Source organism: Schistocerca nitens, chromosome 5 (assembly GCF_023898315.1).
Source record: "Schistocerca nitens isolate TAMUIC-IGC-003100 chromosome 5, iqSchNite1.1, whole genome shotgun sequence".
NCBI lineage: Eukaryota > Metazoa > Arthropoda > Insecta > Orthoptera > Acrididae > Schistocerca > Schistocerca nitens.
Genome location: NC_064618.1, coordinates 308,238,604 through 308,257,983, shown reverse-complemented (window position 1 = coordinate 308,257,983; position 19,380 = coordinate 308,238,604). Strand labels below are relative to the sequence as shown.

The 19,380-nt window shown below is 39.4% G+C and overlaps 1 protein-coding gene across 2 annotated transcripts in view; it reads left to right on the top strand.

The window, feature by feature from the left end:
- The window catches only part of LOC126259476 (adhesion G protein-coupled receptor A3), a 198,581-nt gene that overhangs the window by 74,728 nt on the left and 104,473 nt on the right, over positions 1–19,380 (top strand). For both annotated transcript variants that reach the window (XM_049956314.1, XM_049956313.1), the window contains 2 exons: positions 4,617–4,780; positions 7,596–7,732. In XM_049956314.1, the coding sequence (XP_049812271.1) occupies positions 4,617–4,780; positions 7,596–7,732 (301 nt within the window). The remainder of the gene's footprint in view (positions 1–4,616; positions 4,781–7,595; positions 7,733–19,380) is intronic.

Genomic DNA, 19,380 nt, shown 5'->3' with positions numbered 1-19,380 from the left:
AATTCCATAAATTATCTGGGATTACGCATTAGGGGTGATTTAAAATGGAATGATCATATAAAGTTGATCGTCGGTAAACAGATGCCAGACTGAGATTCATTGGAAGAATCCTAAGGAAATGCAATCCAATAACAAAGGAAGTAGGTTACAGTACACTTGTTCACCCACTGCTTGAATACTGCTCACCAGTGTGGGATCCGTACCAGGTAGGGTTGATAGAAGAGATAGAGAAGATCCAACGGAGAGCAGCGCGCTTCGTTACAGGATCATTTAGTAATCGTGAAAGCGTTACGCAGATGATAGATAAACTCCAGTGGAAGACTCTGCAGGAGAGACGCTCAGTAGCTCGGTACGGGCTTTTGTTAAAGTTTCGAGAAGATACCTTCACCGAAGGGTCCAGCAGTATATTGCTCACTCCTACTTATATCTTGCGAAGAGACCATGAGGATAAAATCAGAGAGATTAGAGCCCACACAGAAGCATACAGACAATCCTTCTTTCCACGAACAATACGAGACTGGAATAGAAGGGAGAACCGATAGAGGTACTCAGGGTACCCTCCGCCACACACCGTCAGGTGGCTTGCGGAGTATGGATGTAGATGTAGATGTAGAACTAAACTTTTTTAAGTTTCCTTGATTTTTTTTCTGTTTATTTCAATTGTTTCTACATTTTTGCTATGCCATACTGTATATAAAAACTTAGTTACCGTGCAGATGATGCAGTCCGAAGTGACAGCTAGGAGATAATTTCTCGTGTGCTTGTTACACATATTTGCACTCACAGCCATGCAGCATGCGCTCTCTTTCTCTCTTTCCCCCTTCCCTCCCCCTCCCCCCTCCCCTCCCCCTCCCTTTCCCTCTCCCCCTGCCCCCCACCCCACCCTGACCCTCCCCTCTCCCTCTCTATCTGATCCATATTTGTACACACACATTTTGTAGATCAGTACTGAATATTAAGTGTTCAGTTCAGTTTTACTAATTTCAGTGCAAAGTAGTAATTTCTCACAGTATTGTGCATAGTGACATTAAATTGATTTTAGACTAAGTTTAAGAAGCCTGTATGGTAAAATAAAACCCAACTGTACATGTAGTACGCATTTTCTCAGTGTAAATGAAGTTCGTAATCAGACATTTTAAATTTGTCTTCAGTACCTGTCTTTCAAGGTATCCCATGGAATATTATTTCTTGAACAACTACAAAAAATTAGTTTTGTATATATCTTGTTTTCATTCTGAGCTGTACCTGGAATAACCACAGATAAGTGATTTGTTTGGAGTAGTGAAAAATAGGTGAATTAGGAACTTCAACCTGGAAACCTAAGAGAAATCTTCTGATGAAAGGAAGTCACCATTCTGTGATTAGACACCAGTATCACCATAGCTGCAATAAATAAATTGACTGCAGCTTGGAAATTGTCTGCACACATGTTCACAGACTTGTGAACCTCTACTAGGAAATCACTACCAATTGACCTGCATGCATACATTATGGCAGGTGAGAAGGTGTACCATTTGTCAGTGAGGAGAACACTTGCATAAAGAATGCACATTTTAGAGTGCAATGGAGGACTACCTGGACTTTAAATGTGTAGCTTTTGTTGTATGTGAATCATTGGTTATTAATGTCAGTTTTGTAGCCTCATAACTGAGAAAGCATGTCCTTATTACTTACACATACCTTTTTGAAACTGAATAAGTTTGGGTTACTATTGTTCTAGTAAGGACTAATTGTCCAAAAATGAAAGGTATTCTTAGACAACACTCTGATCAGAATAACTCTAAATCTAATCTTCGTGAATTTTCAGAAAGTAGAGATCAGCATAAAGATATTCAGATTACTTAGACAATTTCCTTTAATCTATCCATTGAAACTAGTTAAAGATCAATCTCAAGCAGAATTGTTCACCAAGAGCTTGAAGATGGCTTAATTTGACTCTTTCTACCTCCTGTCAGTTTTTTAGGTCTTACAGTTCGTACAAAAATAAATCAAGAAACTTCTACGTTTTACCTCATTTCTTTCTAAAAGAGTAAATGAGACAATAAAAACAGTCACTATAGACCAGTCAGTATCCAAGCTGTAATACAATGAAGTGTGATGTACAAGTTGCCACTAGGTTTTCATCCACTTTAAGCCCAGATTTGTGGAAAAGTTGTTAATGGTGAAATAAAACTGGGTATTATATTGCTCTCTAAACTAAGAATTTAAGTTTATGCATAAGATTACTAAATTTATTTACAGACTGACTGCTATTTCAAGCTAGAAGTACAAATTTATTTTTGTACTGCTTGTAGCTTTTAAGTTGCATTCATGAAAATGTTTTAGAAGAGTTGTGTGTAATTTTGTACTCACAAGGAGGTCCCCAGAGGTGCTACTGATTTTTTGAAACCATCTATACAGTTAAATAAAATAGAAAGAAACATTCCACATGGGAAAAATATATTAAAAACAAAGATTCCATGACTTACCAAACGGGAAAGCGCTGGTAGATAGGCATAATAAAAAATGGCTAGGGTGAAGGCATGTTTGCGGAGGGAATGTAAATAAAATTTAATGGGGTCATTGTAGGGATGTTGTTAGGGTGACATGGTACTAGAAGGTGCCTATCTACCAGCGCTTTCCCATTTGGTAAGTCATGGAATCTTTGTTTTTAATACATCTTTTCAGTTAGGTAGATTAAGGTCCCAGGTATCACACCCTGTAGCTGTTTACTCTAGTGGTCCCTCTTTTGCAAGTAACCGATGGAAAAAAAGTTTCAGAATTTCAGGTGATGCCCTACATCTTTAAAAAAGGAACATTACACAAATTGTCTTGTAGTGTAAAGGTTAAGACACAGTCCTCACATGCAAAAGGTTGTGGATTTGAACCTTGTTAGATGCTTTGAAAATTTTCATTTTTAAATCTTTGTTGAAATGACATTGATCATTATTTTTATTCATTTAATTGATTAAAATGTAATTTTGTTATTTCTATTTCTTTGTCACATCATTTTAATCACTACATTAACTTTTTCAATTGTTCTCTTTTTTTTATTCCTATCATTCTGTTTTGCACTTAGGATTTTTATGCATATTAATTTAATTATTTTTATTTATTTATCATAATATTTAAACATCTGAAAATGCTGATCTATCAGTTAAAAAACAAAAGATGAAATTAAACAGTGGAACAACATTATGAAAAGGATAGTAGCTCCTTACCATTTAGCGGAAATGCTGAGTCGCAGGTAGGTGCAACAAAAAATTTATCAAAGCTTTTAACCAATCAAGCCTTCAACAGAATTAGACAAAACACAGACTCACACATACAAGCGCACGCACAAATGCAAACACACACACACACACACACACACACACACACACACACATGACCACAGTCTCTGGCTGCCAATGTCAAATGGCCTGGGCAGCCAGAGACACTGGTTTTTTGTGTGTGTGTGTGTGTGTGTGTGTGTGTGTGTGTGAGAGAGTGTGTGTGTGTGTGTGTGAGAGAGAGTGTGTGTGTGTGTTTCTTGTGTAATTCTGATGAAGGCCTGTACATGTCTGTGACTCAGCATCTCCGCCATATGGTGAGTAGCAACTATCCTTTTCATAATATTGCCAAAGATGAAATTATTTATATTGTCTGTGGTGCGGTGTCAAAAATGTATGTTTCATTGCAAAATGTAAATTTTTTGGATGGTAATCACCGTACAAATGTGTAAAACATAAATTTGTATTACACTATTGACATAATTGCACAGATGTAGATTTATATAAAAGAAAGGATCATAAGTAAAACAAAATTCAAACAAAATGAGCAATTGAAATAATGAATGCAATAACATGGATGAAAATATATGATGATATAATGCAATAAATTAAATCAAAGTAGATGCATCAAAAGAATTAAAATCACATGAACAGAGATTCCACGTGGAAAGAGAATGATATGAAGAAAAACTGAGGGCAAGTGAAAAAGTTGAAGTGGTGATTAAAATGATGTGACAGAGGAATAGAAGTACAAAAATTACATTTAAACCAATTAATTGAATAAAAATATTTATCTAAGTCATTTTGATAGAGATTAAAAAATAAAAAATTTCAAAGTGCCTGATGAGATTAGAAACCCACAACCTTTTGCATTGGAGGATCGTACCTTAACCATTGTGCTATGCAACCAACTTATATAACATTCCTTTTTTTTTAAAGGGATAGAGCATCACATGAAATTCCAAAATTTTAAAACACACTGCTCTTCTTTGGATCTTCTTTATTTCCTCTGCGAAACCTATCTGGTACAGATCGAAGACTGATGAGCAGTATTCAAATATTGGTCGAATAAGGGTTTTGTAAGCTACCTTGTTCAGCAGTTGAACTACACTTCTTGAGATTTCTTCCAGTGAATCTTATTCTGACATCTGCCTTACCTGCAATTACTTTAATACGGTTGTTCCACTTTAAACTGTCCCCTACACACACTCCCAGATATTTAATGGTTGTGACTGCTTCCAGTGACAGTTCTACAATGGTGTAATCATACAGTAATGTGTCTTTCTGCCTATTTATGCACAATGTATTACATTTGCTTATGTTTGATAGTGTAAAAAATTTCAAAGACTGTGTTACCTCCTACAGGTTGTATTTGAAGGAGACTCCTTGCAACTACGATGTCGAGCTCCCAGCATCACCCAAGACAGAGGTGTCACTTTTATTACTTGGATCAAGGAAAGTACCACTACATCAAATACAAACTCTCTTATAGAAAGCAGCATGTTGCAGGATTCGGGTCTTGTTGAAAGGTAAGTAACTGCTATTGTCTTGGGCCCTTTATTCCTCATATGTGTGCTTTACAATAGAACCCAGTATTCCAAACAGATTGGGGGCTTGGTGTGTTTGGATTCAGAAATGGTTGGATTAACTGGAAAAAAAAAAAAAAAAAAAAAAAAAAGAATTCACTGTATGTATACAAGTAAGGTTACCATCCACAAGGCAATGTTGCATAGTGACCCATATCACACCAGAAAATCCCTCCCATACAGCCTGGCCATCCAGGGATGGCATATCTGTGGTGATAAAAACTCCCTTGCTCAATATACTAAGGATCTCTCCAAGGCCTTCACAGACAGTCATTATCCCCAAGACCTAGTTCGCAAACAGATCTGCCTCGCCATTTCCCCTCACACTCCCAATCCTCCCACCACCTCCAGGAACCAGCCACAAAGGAGTGCCCCCTTTGTCACCTAGTACCAGCCCGGACTGGAAAAACTGAACCATATCTTTCGCCAGAGCTTTGATTACCTGTCATGCCTCTCAAATGAGTACATCCTGCCCGAGATCCTTCCCACCCCTCCTAAAGTGGTGTTCCATTGCCCACCTAACCTCCACAATATCCTAGTCCATCCCTATGCCATTCCCAATACCAACACCTTGCCTCAGGGATCATATCCCCATGGAAGACCCTGGTGTGCAAGACCTGCCAAATCCTGCTCAGCACTTCCTATACCAGTCATATCATAGGTTTATCCTTCCACATGAGGGATCAAGTCCCCTGTGAAAGCAACCATGTCATTTACCAGCTCTGCTGCAATCATTGCACAGCTTTTTATATTGATATAATTACTTTCCAGCTGTCCACCAGAATGAACGGCCACCACCAATCTGTGACCAAGAACACAGTAGACTACTCTGTGGAACAACATTCAGCTTAGCATAAAATGCTTGATTCCAATGGCTGCTTAACACCTAGCTCATCTGGATCCTCCCCTCCACAATCAGCTTTTCTGAACTGTTCAGATGGGAGTTATCCTTATAACATGTTCTCCACTCCCACAATTATCCTGGTCTCAACCTATGGTAACATACTGTCCTCACACACTATCCAACAGTTTCGAGTCCCTCTGTCCTATCATCTCCTCCCCATTCTTGTCTCCCAGCCTCTTTGTTTGTCGCCCTCCGCCAATATACCCATCCACCTTTCCCTGCTCCTATCTCCTTTATTCCCCATCTTCATGCTGTACAATCTCGTGATGCTGCACCTCTTGGCATTCTAGTCACTGTACACTCCATCAGACAGCATTTGCCTCTCCGTCCACCCTTACAGTAGTAATCCTTCCTCTTCCCCGCCTCCTCCAGATTGCTACTTGCATCCCATGTGATAGTTGCATTCTGGCCCAAGCTGCCAGAGTTGGCAATCATGTGTGCATGAGGTGTTCTTGCATGTATGTATGAATGGCGTGTATTCCTCTTTTGTTGATGGAGGCTGTGGCCGAAAGCTTTATGTAAGTGTCTCTTAATTGTCCCTCCCTGCAGACTTAATGTGTCTTTTTTTTTTTTTTTTTAGTAGCAATCTGTCTTCCTGCATTGTCGTTAATTAAACTAGTCCACAGGGATGTTATCATCATGTAAGCACTCCACCACAGGCCGTGCATTATGAACAGGTGCTCGATCATGTTGAAAGATGCAGTCACCATCTCCGAATTGCTCTTCAGCAGTGGGAAGCAAGAAGGTGCTTAAAACATCAATGTGTGTGCTGTGATAGTGCCACGCAAAACAACAAGGGGTGCAAGCCCCCTCCATGAAAAACACGACCACACTATAAAAGCACCGCCTCCGAATTTTACTGTTGGCACTACATACGCTGGCAGATGGCATTCACCAGGTATTCGCCATATCCACACCCTGCCATAGGATTGCCACATTGTGTACCGTGATTTGTCACTCCACAGAAAGTTTTTCCACTGTTCAGTCATTCAATGTTTATCAAGGGAGGGGTCATTTGGCATTTACCGGCATGGTGTGTGGCTTATGAGCAGCCGCTCGACCATAAAATCCAAGTTTTCTCACCTCACGCCTAACTGTCGTAGTACTTGCAGTTGATCCTGATGCATTTTGGAATTCCTGTGTGATGGTCTGGATAGATGTCTGCCTATTACATATTATGACCCTCTTCAACTATCGGCGGTCTCTGTCAGTCAACAGATGAGGTCAGCCTGTATGCTTTTCTGCTGTATGTGTCCCTTCACTTATCCACTACACTATTACATCGGAAACAGTGGACCTAGGGATGTTTAGGGATTTGGAAATCTCGCATACAGACGAATGATACAAGTGACACCCAATCAACAGACCACGTTCGAAATCCGTGAATTCTGTAGAGCACCCCATCCTGCTCTCTCACGATGTCTAATGACTACTGAGGTTGCTGATAAGGAGTACCTGGCAGTAGATGGCAGCACAATGCACCTAATATGAAAAACGTATGTTTTTGGGGGTGTCCGGATACTTTTGATCACATAGTGTACAACTAATAATGCTTTTATCGTGCGACTCTCTGTGCACTTGGGCAGGTTTAATTTATTGGATTTTGTACTTTGTTAATGCCTGTTACATGTTCTATGTACAAATTTGTTCTCATCTTACTTTTTAGCTATCTGATGATGGAAAAATACCTGAAATGCATCAAGTGAGCAGTTTGAGTAATCAAGTCTTTTTTCACAGGCATTATGACTTTTTTTAAGTGACATAGTCAGCTCCAATACAGTACTACATTGTAATTTATGCTTAGTTTGTAATTTTATAATACATTTGCAGCTCAAATTTTTCCCTTTCTTTCAGCTCACTTGACATTCAACACCTGTCTCAAGAACATAGTGGACAATGGAACTGCATTTTGGTGTCCGATCAAGGAAATCAGACACAAGCAATTACTTTAATTGTAATATCAAAAGAAACTAAATACTGCCCCCAGACAGGTACTTTACTTTTTCAGTCTTTTTTAATGCTCTGTCATTCCTTACAGCAATCCCAAATACATAATTGTGACCCTGAATGCCAACATGCTTATGAGTTGAGTGAAATTGGAAAGTATTCGGTGTAGATAGGCTTGTTCTGAAATGTATTATTCAGCTGTATATTGTATAATTTTTTATGTAGCTGTTAATTAATAGTTCTGAATAAACAATGTTGAATGGAGTAGTCAGAGTGTGGTAGAAAGAAACACATGTTGTCGCGATATCATCCTTTTATCAACAACAATAAAATTACAGTGACACGGCTTGCAGCTAACGGTCAGTTTCAAAGTATTGTATCAAATTAACAATAAAGTCATATATTTAAAAACAAAGGCGCTGGCAGGTCGATAGAAACACAAACAGACACATACATACACACAAAATTCTGCTTCCGCAACCAATGGTTGCTTCGTCAGGAAAGAGGGAAGGAGAGGGAAAGACGAAAGGATGTGGGTTTTAAGGGAGAAGGTAAGGAGTCATTCCAATCCCGGGAGTGGAAAGACTTACCTTAGGGGGAAAAAAGGACAGGTATACACTCGCACACACACACATATCCATCCGCACATACACAGACACAAGCAGACGTTTATCCTTTCGTCTTTCCCTCTTTCCTGACGAAGCAACCATTGGTTGCGAAAGCTAGAATTTTGTGTGTATGTATGTGTCTGTTTGTGTTTCTATCGACCTGCCAGCGCTTTCGTATGACAACTTTGTTTTTAAATATATTTTTCCCGCGTGGAATGTTTCCCTATTATATTCATAACAATAAAGTCATAGTGATATAGCCTGTACCTAACTCGTCAGGGGTACATAAGGGCAGTTAACGGGATATTCAGTTAAAAAGAAAAGATCTGACAGGTTGTTTACTAAATCAGAGTAAGAGATTGGCCTTTTTAACATCATATCAGCAGTAATATCATTAGAGATAATGGAAATTGTAAATGTATTGTCTATAGCACATGTGTATTACTTTAATGGCTGGCGTTGAATGACAGCTACCAGAATTTTGTCTCTCAGGGTTATGGAAATTTTTGAAATGTATGTAATAAAAAAGTTATACAAAATGTGAAATAATTGGATGGCACAAATGAAAGAAGTTATCAAAGGGAATATGAGTTGGAAAAATATATCTAAAAACAAAGATGATGTGACTTGCCGAACGAAAGCGCTGGCAGGTCGATAGACACACAAACAAACACAAACACACACACAAAATTCAAGCTTTCGCAACAAACTGTTGCCTCATCAGGAAAGAGGGAAGGAGAGGGAAAGATGAAAGGATGTGGGTTTTAAGGGAGAGGGTAAGGAGTCATTCCAATCCCGGGAGCGGAAAGACATTTGTAAAGGCAAAGAGTTTCGGCAGAGATGTCAGTCGAGGCAGAAGTACAGAGGCAAAGATGTTGTTGAAAGACAGGTGAGGTATGAGCGGCGGCAACTTGAAATTAGCGGACATGTCTGCTTGTGTCTGTATATGTGTGGATGGATATGTGTGTGTGTGCGCGAGTGTATACCTGTCCTTTTTCCCCCTAAGGTAAGTCTTTCCGCTCCCGGGATTGGAATGACTCCTTTCCCTCTCTCTTAAAACCCACATCCTTTCGTCTTTCCCTCTTTCCTGATGAGGCAACAGTTTGTTGCGAAAGCATGAATTTTGTGAGTGTGTTTGTGTTTGTTTGTGTGTCTATCGACCTGCCAGCGCTTTCGTTCGGTAAGTCACATCATCTTTGTTTTTAGATATATTTTTCCCACGTGGAATGTTTCCCTCTATTATATAGGAATATGAGTTGGGGAAGATAAAGGGAAGGCTTTTGTTTCAACAAAGAGCTTACGGTAAGTGGAATTGGAGAAAAAGTGGTGACACCAGTGAAATGAGTTATTATTATAAAAATATAAAACTGAAATATTTGCATCAAGTGACTTTGATTTGTAGACTCTTTTATTGAAACTTTCCAGACTGGTCTGTCGTTTGCAAGTCTCTTCATATCTGCATAATTACAGCATCCATTTGAACTTGCTTACTGTAATCAAGCCTTGTCTTCCTCTACAATTTTTGCCCCCATCTGCTTTTCACAATTTCCTCCACCACATTAACTACTCCTTGATGCTACAAAAAGTGTCTATCGACCTGATCTTTATATTAGTAAAATTGTGCCATAAATTGCCTTTCTCCTTGATTCAGTTCAGTATCTTTCCATTAGTTATCCTATTTACCCATCTATGTTCAGCATTCTTTTGTATCACGACATATCAAAAGCTTCTATTTTCCTCTGGTCTATTCTGTTTTTCGTTTGCATTTTACATTCATATAAGGCTACCACAGACAAATATTCTCAAGAAATACTTTCTAATGTATAAATTTATATTTGATGTTAACAAATTTTTCTTTTACGTAAAAGCTTTTCTTGCAGTTGCCAGCTGCATTTTTGTTATCTGTACTTCTATTTTTTCAGTTTTGTTGCTCAAATAGTAAAACTTGTCTACCACTTTTAGTAGCCCATTTCCTAATCCAGGAGTTGTCAAACTGTGTCCCAACTCTGAGGGGCATCACAGCATTGTAGTAGGAGTGTCACGGTGGTTACATAAGAGTAATAATTTGGTTTATTTGCTTTATGAGAAAAGGAACAACCTGTGCACTAGTAGTGGGCCAGCAAATAAGTGTTGTTACCTTGGCAGCGTTGTACATGGCAGACTAGTATTGTGGAAGAAAAAGTTGGATGATAAAGATGTACCATCATGTTTTCCCCTGCTCTTTATATTGTTCTAGAAGACAGTGGCTTTAAGTTGATTGAAGAATTGAAGTTTGTGTTTGTGGGTCATTTAACTGAACTCACTGATGCCTTTCTGAAGTACTTTCCAGAACTTAATCAGTACGACTGGACCAGTGGCTCAAAGATTCTTTCAGTACAGAACTTCCATCAATACTTACTGCGGAAGGACAAGAACTAGTTATTGATATTTCTCAGGCTACACATAGAAATCGAACTTCATTTCCTCATCATTGCTTGAATTTTGGAGGTTGATGAAGCAGGAGTGACCCCAAGTAGGAAACAAGGATGTACGAATTTTAATACCTTTTGCAACATCCTGTTTATGAGATAGGTTTTCAAGCATTGGCAGTCATTAACACAAAATATTGATGGTTAATTAATGTAGAGAAGGAGATGCAAGCCACAGTTTCCGATCTTGTGGCGACATTTGAAAAATTGATGATGATGATGATGATGATGAAGCAGCAAGCTCATCCTTCCCATTGTTTTTGTTGCAAGAAAAAGACGTAATAACATTAAAGGTTGGTTGAAATGTGTAATGTCAATAGTTAATATAGAAATGACTATTGATGTTAATGTTTTTAAAACTTTATTTATTTACCTCACACTTCCAGTTGGATGTCTTGTGTGAAAGGAGTTGTGGTGTTCATGTTCAGGTCAAGGGAGCCATGACCCAAAAAATTTGAAAACCACTGCCCTAATCTTATACTGTCAACATCACGACTTAATTTGACAACATTTGGTTTACTTTTGTTGATGTTCACTTTATAACCTCTTTCAAATACAATATTCATGCCATTCAGCTGGACCTCCCAAGTACTTCACTGTCTGTGTCAGAATCATAACATCAACAGCAAACCTCAAATCATTCCTTTCTTGTGAAAGTTTTGGAACTATGTTATCAACGAATCATTGGAAATATCACTGTCTGAGGTCATTATCAATCAAGACTGTTGTTTTGAGTTAGATAATGCATGGAATCCTGTTATAAAAATAAAACTTTGCACTCTGCATAAGTGGCATCATTCTGCAATGTTGTCATGTGAAGATGATCAGTCTTATTTCGATGAGGTGAGCTTTCACCACACAGACTTGCAGCACATTCGCATTCACCGTAGCAACGCATGCACAGTGACAACGGGTTACACCTCTTGTGCACCAGCTTGGCTTTAAACGACTCATTTCAGTGCTCTTTTGCCAGTATATGCCTGAAAGTGGCCAGAAGATGATGCTCAGAAATATTGTGGCAGCAGTTTATTGACATCCATCATTTCACTTGAAATTTTGAGAAACTTTCCTTTCTTCTTTGTGTCAGGTTTCTGGATAAGTGTTAGATTAACTTTTGCACCCTGTATGTGATACCTGATAACTTCAGATTTCAAAGTTTGTTCTTCAGTCAACATAGAGAAAAGCATTGTTCAGCTCTGCAAATAATTTTATAGTGATCTGCAACTAAGAAGGGCTCTCTGTCCATGTTCCACACCTGCATATTCCATCCATTGTCTGCTCTCGTAATTGGAGCTATGACAGGGATGAATGTCACTCTGGATCACTGTTTCTGCTTCTGACTTTCCCTACAAACATTTGTATGCTTGAAAATCCATTGCTGTTTCCTCTTCACTTAATACTTGTCATGTGTGCATTATGCCACCCATAATGAACACTACAGTTCTAAGTATCCTCAACATACCTAAACTAACATGAAATTGAATGATAAAAGTTCTACTTCACACACTACAGACAGAAGTGGCAGAATGATGGTATTAGCTGAGTGTCATGTGGTACATTGCTCCTTACCACGGCACATCACCCCACCATCTTATGTACATACCAGTATAAAAATATAGCTTTGTTTTTCTTCAGCCGTCTTGGTCCACCCTCAGATCAGTTTCTTTCAGTTTTCCCATTCTTCTATAAATAATTGGTGTAACTTATTAAACTGATGAGTCAGTAATTCTCACACCCATCAGCACCTGCTTTCTTTGGTACTGGGATTGTTGCATTCTCCTTGAAGCGTTTCGTCTGTCATATATCGTATGCACCAAATGGAATTTCATGGTTGATTCTCCCATGGACCTTTGTTAATTCTGAGGAAATGTCACCTACTCGAGTTGTCTTGTTTCAACTTAGATCTTTCAGTGCACTGCAAATTTCTTCTCACAGTATTGCTCCTCCCTCCCCCCATCTCAGCTTCATCCACATCCGTTTTCCTTTACATAATATTGTCTTCAGCTGTCGTTCCTTTATTTAACCCTTCTATATGTTCCTTCCAGTTTTAAGCTTTTGTTCTTTGCTTAGTACCAGCTTGCATTCTGAACTATCGATTTGCATACAGTTGCTTCCCTTTTCTCCAAAGATGTCTTTAATTTTCCTAAAAATTGGCATTTAGCGTTTCATTATTGATGTATGCTTCTACAGGTTTGCATTATTCTTGTGGCTGTTCCTTCTGTCAGGTTGTTTTTAGATGTCTGTGATCACTTTTGCATGTGTCATTCACTGCAGTTTAATATTTTCTCTTTTTATTAATTAAATCTAATGTTCGTGCTTTATCCAAGGATTTCTGCTGGGCCTTGATGACTGCATGTTCATTTGCGTCTTTGCTGTGAGGGCTACACTTGAAGCTTTTACTTAATAACAGTGGAAAGTGAACATCTTTTTGTACAAATAATTTTATTCTTCCTTAAAATATTTGACTTCAGAATTAATGTACATTTTCATGTGTCCAAACCAATGATGGAAACAGTTTTGTCTCTCTGCTTTTGGTGCTTCATAAAATTGTGATAAAAATTGCTGTCCACAAATTTTATGTTTGACATAATGGAACAAAAATAATTTATTAGGGAATAAATCAGGTGAATATTTTCAATTAGACAATAATTATATTTTTTTTCTCTGCGAAATAGCCTATTTTTTGATGTGCCACCTGACATTGTCACGATGAAGACTGAGTCATCTTCTTTGTTACTTTTTCTGATTTCATTGATGAGTTGTGGCAAACAAACTGTTATATGCCATTCAGCAATAGCTATTCTGTAATCTTCTAAAGCAATGTACACGACACGTCCACTGTAACCAAAGTAACAAGCGATCATTTTCTTGGAAGTGCTTCATGTACAACACTAATCACCAGCTGACAGCTACTTAGTTTTCAGCTCATATGAATATTTACAAGTTTCTTCTCCTGTTATGTTGTTTTATATAGATTTTGCATTTCCTGGGTCAAACTTTCTAGCATTTTCTCACATCGATTGACACTACCATGTTTTGGAGCTTTGGTCAGTGTGTATGAAATCGACCAAGAACAGATCTTTCTCAGCTAAATTAAGTCAAAAGTACAGCAGTCATTGATATGCTCATAGATGCCTGTATCTCACTGTAAGTCACATGTCAGGTCTCATTAGTCATGTTGCACACAGCATCATTGTTAATATGGTGGATGAGTGTGTGTGCAGTTTGTATCCTGTGCTGAAACTTGTGTTTAGTGTTATAGGCAGAACAAATACATCACCAAGAGCACATGTAGAACAATATCAATACATACACATCCACAGCTGATGCCTTAATAAATTGAGACAAAACATACCAGGCAAAACAATATTGACTTTATTCAGTTGCTTAATGACAGACCTAACCAGAAAAGCTTTAATATAATACAGAATGAGGCAAGAGTCTGGATACACCCATATAAAAGTCGAATGGTGTGAGGTCTCATATTGGCATTTTGTATGAGGTGTCTGTGAGGGGGCAGGCAACATATAGGAGCTATGGCGAAAGCAGCAGCCATCTTGAAATCCGCCATCTTGGATTTGGGTTACGTATTTAAAATGGGTATGGTGACATGTGCACATCATTTTGTACTGCCTCTTTCTCATTAATACGCATGTGAAATCTGTTGTAAGATATCTTTATTTGTGTAGGAGTTAAAGTTCAGGACACTTGTCAGAGTTGGCATTAAGCATAAATGGTTTAAATGTCTCCACAGATAAAAGTGAAGAGATGTAATATCAGGGAACCATGGTGGCTATTTGGTAGGACCCCTCCTGCCTATTCAGTGACCTCCAAACTGTTTATCCAGAAAATGTCTGAAATTAGTAGAATTGTGGAGAAGTGCACTGTGTTGTTGGAAGAAGGTTGGTAAATCACCCTGCAGATTCAACAGCTTAGGAAGCACATAATCGCAAATACCTCTCCCCATTCAAGGTTCCATCAATAAACACTGGACCCACGATTCTTTTGTCCCAAGTCTCACGCCAAACCATCACTTTTTTGTAAGTGGCATCATACAGGGATCCATTCACAAGGGGCTTGCATCTGACCGGTAGCAATGATTCTGTTTGTTTACTTTTCCTTGCACTTAAAAATTAGCTTCAGCACTGAATAACACCTCTCGTATGATGTTTGGATTCCTGTTACCCTGATCCAGAGCCCATTCTGCAAACTGCACCCACTGATCAGGGTCATCCTCCAAGATATAATGTTGTAACTGTAATTGTATGGGTGCCATTTGTGTGTGTGCAACACATGCAGGATTAAGCACTGATTGACACCAGATATTGCTCATAACCACCATGTGCTGTGATGTAGACTTTCCATAGATGATGCTACAATTGCTGTTGCAGTCTCCTTGTCGGTGGCTGTTCTTGGATGTCCATTGTTTGGCTTGTCCACCACAGAACCCGTTGCACAAAAGTTGTCCAATAATTTGAATACTGTCATATATGAAATGTCATTTCTCTTAGGATGCCGGGCATTGAAGTCAGCAGCAATAACTCTGGTACTTCGTCCGCCACTTATCAACACAATTTTGATGTGTTTCTGCTGTTTAAGTGCCATTGTGGATCACCTGCAATAATTAAGAGAATTGATCACCTCCTTGTAATTTCAAACTTAAACATGCCATAACTCCTACACAAATAAAGTTAAGACAGATTTCACGTATGTATTTCTGAGGAAGAGGTAGTTCAAAATGATATGCTTCATGACCTCTTCCTACCCAAAACCAATGACCTCACTGTTTGGTTCTCTCCCCGAAATCACCAACCAACCAACTCAACCCAAACCAACCCAGATGCAAATGGCAGATTTCAAGATGGCAGCCACCTTTGCTGTCGCTCCTGTATGTTGCGCGCCCATCTACAGATATCCCACTCTAGATGCCATTATGATTCCTCACATCGTTGAAGTTTTATAGGGGTGTATCCAGACTTTTGCCTCTCCATGTAATTTGTTCAATGTAGGCATTATTTCTTGATTCTTGTAAAATTCCTCCATCAATTGTCAAATGATCAGATTTGTTGAAACTGTCTATAATGGCATGTTGCCTGCACAAATTCGTAGCATTCTTCCATGATGATTACAGTTAACCATATAGCTTATTTTGACATTTGTTTCCAATGCGTACTGTTGTGGCAAGGATAATTTTTGTATGGATTCCAGCTCTCTGATTGGGACTCAGTACATTATTTAACAGTCCCTTTGTGCCATCTGTTAAGTACAGACACTATAATCACTTCTATTCTTCTTTTAGATTACCAGATGGTCTTTACTCTACAAATACCTTCTGATTGTACTGTGCGCAATTTCTTGCAATGTAGTATGTGTATGCATCATTTCTAAATAACTTAAGTATCTCACTAAATATATATAGTATAATTGGATAGATAAGAAATCCACTCACCAGGTGGTGGCAGGAGAAAACACACAAAATTTAAGAAAATGTGCAAGCTTTTGGTGCCAGTAACTCCTTCTTCAGGCAGAATGAGTGAACGGGAAGGAGACAATGTTTAGGAAATGAGGAGAGTTACCCAGAAGTCTCCCAGAAACTGAGTCAGGGGAGACATATCGGACAGGATGAAAGGGGAAAACCATTTGTTGGGGACTGCACTGAACAAGACCTGAAAACCTGAAAACTTAAAGGTGGAAGATAGATTAATAATCAAGGCAAAGATTGCTGACAAAACATTGTGCAAGAGTTAATAAGTGTGAAAACCTAAGTGTGTTACTCGTGGTAGACCCGTGAGGGCAGAAGGGGAGAGAATAGACAGGTCACAGAGGAAGACCGCACTGCAGTTCCTTCTCTAAATCCTCGCACAAACGAAAAAATGGCTGACATCGAAATAAGTGTCCAAGGAATAGAAAAGCAACTGAAATCACTCAACAGAGGAAAGTCCACTGGACTTGACGGGATACCAATTCGATTCTACACAGAGTACGCGAAAGAACTTGCCCCCCTTCTAACAGCTACGTACCGCAAGTCTCTAGAGGAACGGAGGGTTCCAAATGATTGGAAAAGAGCACAGGTAGTCCCGGTCTTCAAGAAGGGTCGTCGAGCAGATGCGCAAAACTATAGACCTATATCTCTGACGTCGATCTGTTGTAGAATTTTAGAACATGTTTTTTGCTCGAGTATCATGTCGTTTTTGGAAACCCAGAATCTACTATGTAGGAATCAACATGGATTCCGGAAACAGCGATCGTGTGAGACCCAACTCGCGTTATTTGTTCATGAGACCCAGAAAATATTAGATACAGGCTCCCAGGTAGATGCTATTTTTCTTGACTTCCGGAAGGTGTTCGATACAGTTCCGCACTGTCGCCTGATAAACAAAGTAAGAGCCTACGGAATATCAGACCAGCTGTGTGGCTGGATTGAAGAGTTTTTAGCAAACAGAACACAGCATGTTGTTATCAATGGAGAGACATCTACAGACGTGAAAATAACCTCTGGCGTGCCACAGGGGAGTGTTATGGGACCATTGCTTTTCACAATATATATAAATGACCTAGTAGATAGTGTCGGAAGTTCCATGCGGCTTTTCGCGGATGATGCTGTAGTATACAGAGAAGTTGCAGCATTAGAAAATTGTAGCGAAATGCAGGAAGATCTGCAGCGGATAGGCACTTGGTGCAGGGAGTGGCAACTGTCCCTTAACATTGACAAATGTAATGTATTGCGAATACATAGAAAGAAGGATCCTTTATTGTATGATTATATGATAGTGGAACAAACACTGGTAGCAGTTACTTCTGTAAAATATCTGGGAGTATGCGTGCGGAACGATTTGAAGTGGAATGATCATATAAAATTAATTGTTGGTAAGGCGGGTACCAGGTTGAGATTCATTGGGAGAGTGCTTAGAAAATGTAGTCCATCAACAAAGGAGGTGGCTTACAAAACACTCGTTCGACCTATACTTGAGTATTGCTCATCAGTGTGGGATCCGTACCAGATCGGGTTGACGGAGGAGATAGAGAAGATCCAAAGAAGAGTGGCGCGTTTCGTCACAGGGTTGTTTGGTAACCGTGATAGCGTTACGGAGATGTTTAGCAAACTCAAGTGGCAGACTCTGGAAGAGAGGCGCTCTGCATCGCGGTGTAGCTTGCTCGCCAGGTTTCGAGAGGGTGCGTTTCTGGATGAGGTATAGAGTATATTGCTTCCCCCTACTTATACCTCCCGAGGAGATCACAAATGTAAAATTAGAGAGATTAGAGCGCGCACGGAGGCTTTCAGACAGTCGTTCTTCCCGCGAACCATACGCGACTGGAACAGGAAAGGGAGGTAATGACAGTGGCACGTGAAGTGCCCTCCGCCACACACCGTTGGGTGGCTTGCGGAGTATGAATGTAGATGTAGATGTAGATGTCATAAAATAAAAGGTTGGAAAACTTAAAAGACTGAAAGGGTGTGAAAAAATGAATAGTTACTGAAAGGAAATGTTAAGACTGAAGAAAGTAATGTAAATTAAGACCAGGTGGATGGTAAGAACCAAGGGCATGGTGTAATGCTGGTTCCCACCTGCATAGTTATGAGAAATTGGTTTCAGAGGTTAGAATCCAGATTGCCTGTGTGGTGAAATAGGCACCGAGGTCACGACTGTCATGTTGTAAAGCATGGAACAATGGGATATTGTGAGCATGGGGCAACAGGATATTGTGTGTTGCCAATACACACCCACTGTCTTTTCCTGTTCATCATAATTAATAACTTGGCGGTAGTCGTACCACTGCAGAAGGCCAAATAGTGTTTACATAACAGCTGGTACACGACATGTGTCATTTCACAGATGGCTCTACCTCTGAAAGTATATGTTTTGCCAGTTCAGGGCTGGTATAGGTGGTGTTAGGAGGGTGCATAGGGCAAGCCTTACAGCAGGGAAGGTCTCAGTAGTAGGAGCTGTAGGATAGGGAAATGGATGCAGAAGGCGCATAGAGTCTGACCAGGATATTGCAGAGATTTTTGCAGGCAGAGTGGGAGTAGCTAAAAAGTCAGTCTAGGGGGATGGGGAAAATGTCAGACATAGTGGATCTCATTTCAGGGCATGATATTAGCGAGTCATAACACTATCACTAAGTATATAAATAATATTAACTGATGTTGAGAACTAATATAATAACACAAGAAATGCACATAAACAAAATCCTTGTAAATCTACTGAGAGACAAGAAACTGTTTCTTAGCATGTGTGTACAGCAGGTGTAGCACTCTTTTGGGAAATGCCACTTACCCCGTCATGAGTGCTGTTCACATAATTGTATAATGCTGATTGAAATACAAACAATGGAATACATACACAGAGATAACCAGACAGTGTTCTGTGGAAGCTTGATAAGTAGATTGTTATAAAATTTCTTTCGTCTTCAGGGCCTGCAGACACACACTGGTATAGGTGCCAGTGCTGTGGCCGTACTAGAGTGAGGATTTGTGACAGGTGGATCAGTAAGGAGCATTGGGAAGAAAAGAAGGAAAGCGGAAAGGGATGGACAAGCACTAGGAGAATGATGTTTAGAAAGAAACAAGGATAAGAGTATGCAACTTGAGAGCGCATGTCCTGGTGCAGGTAAGGT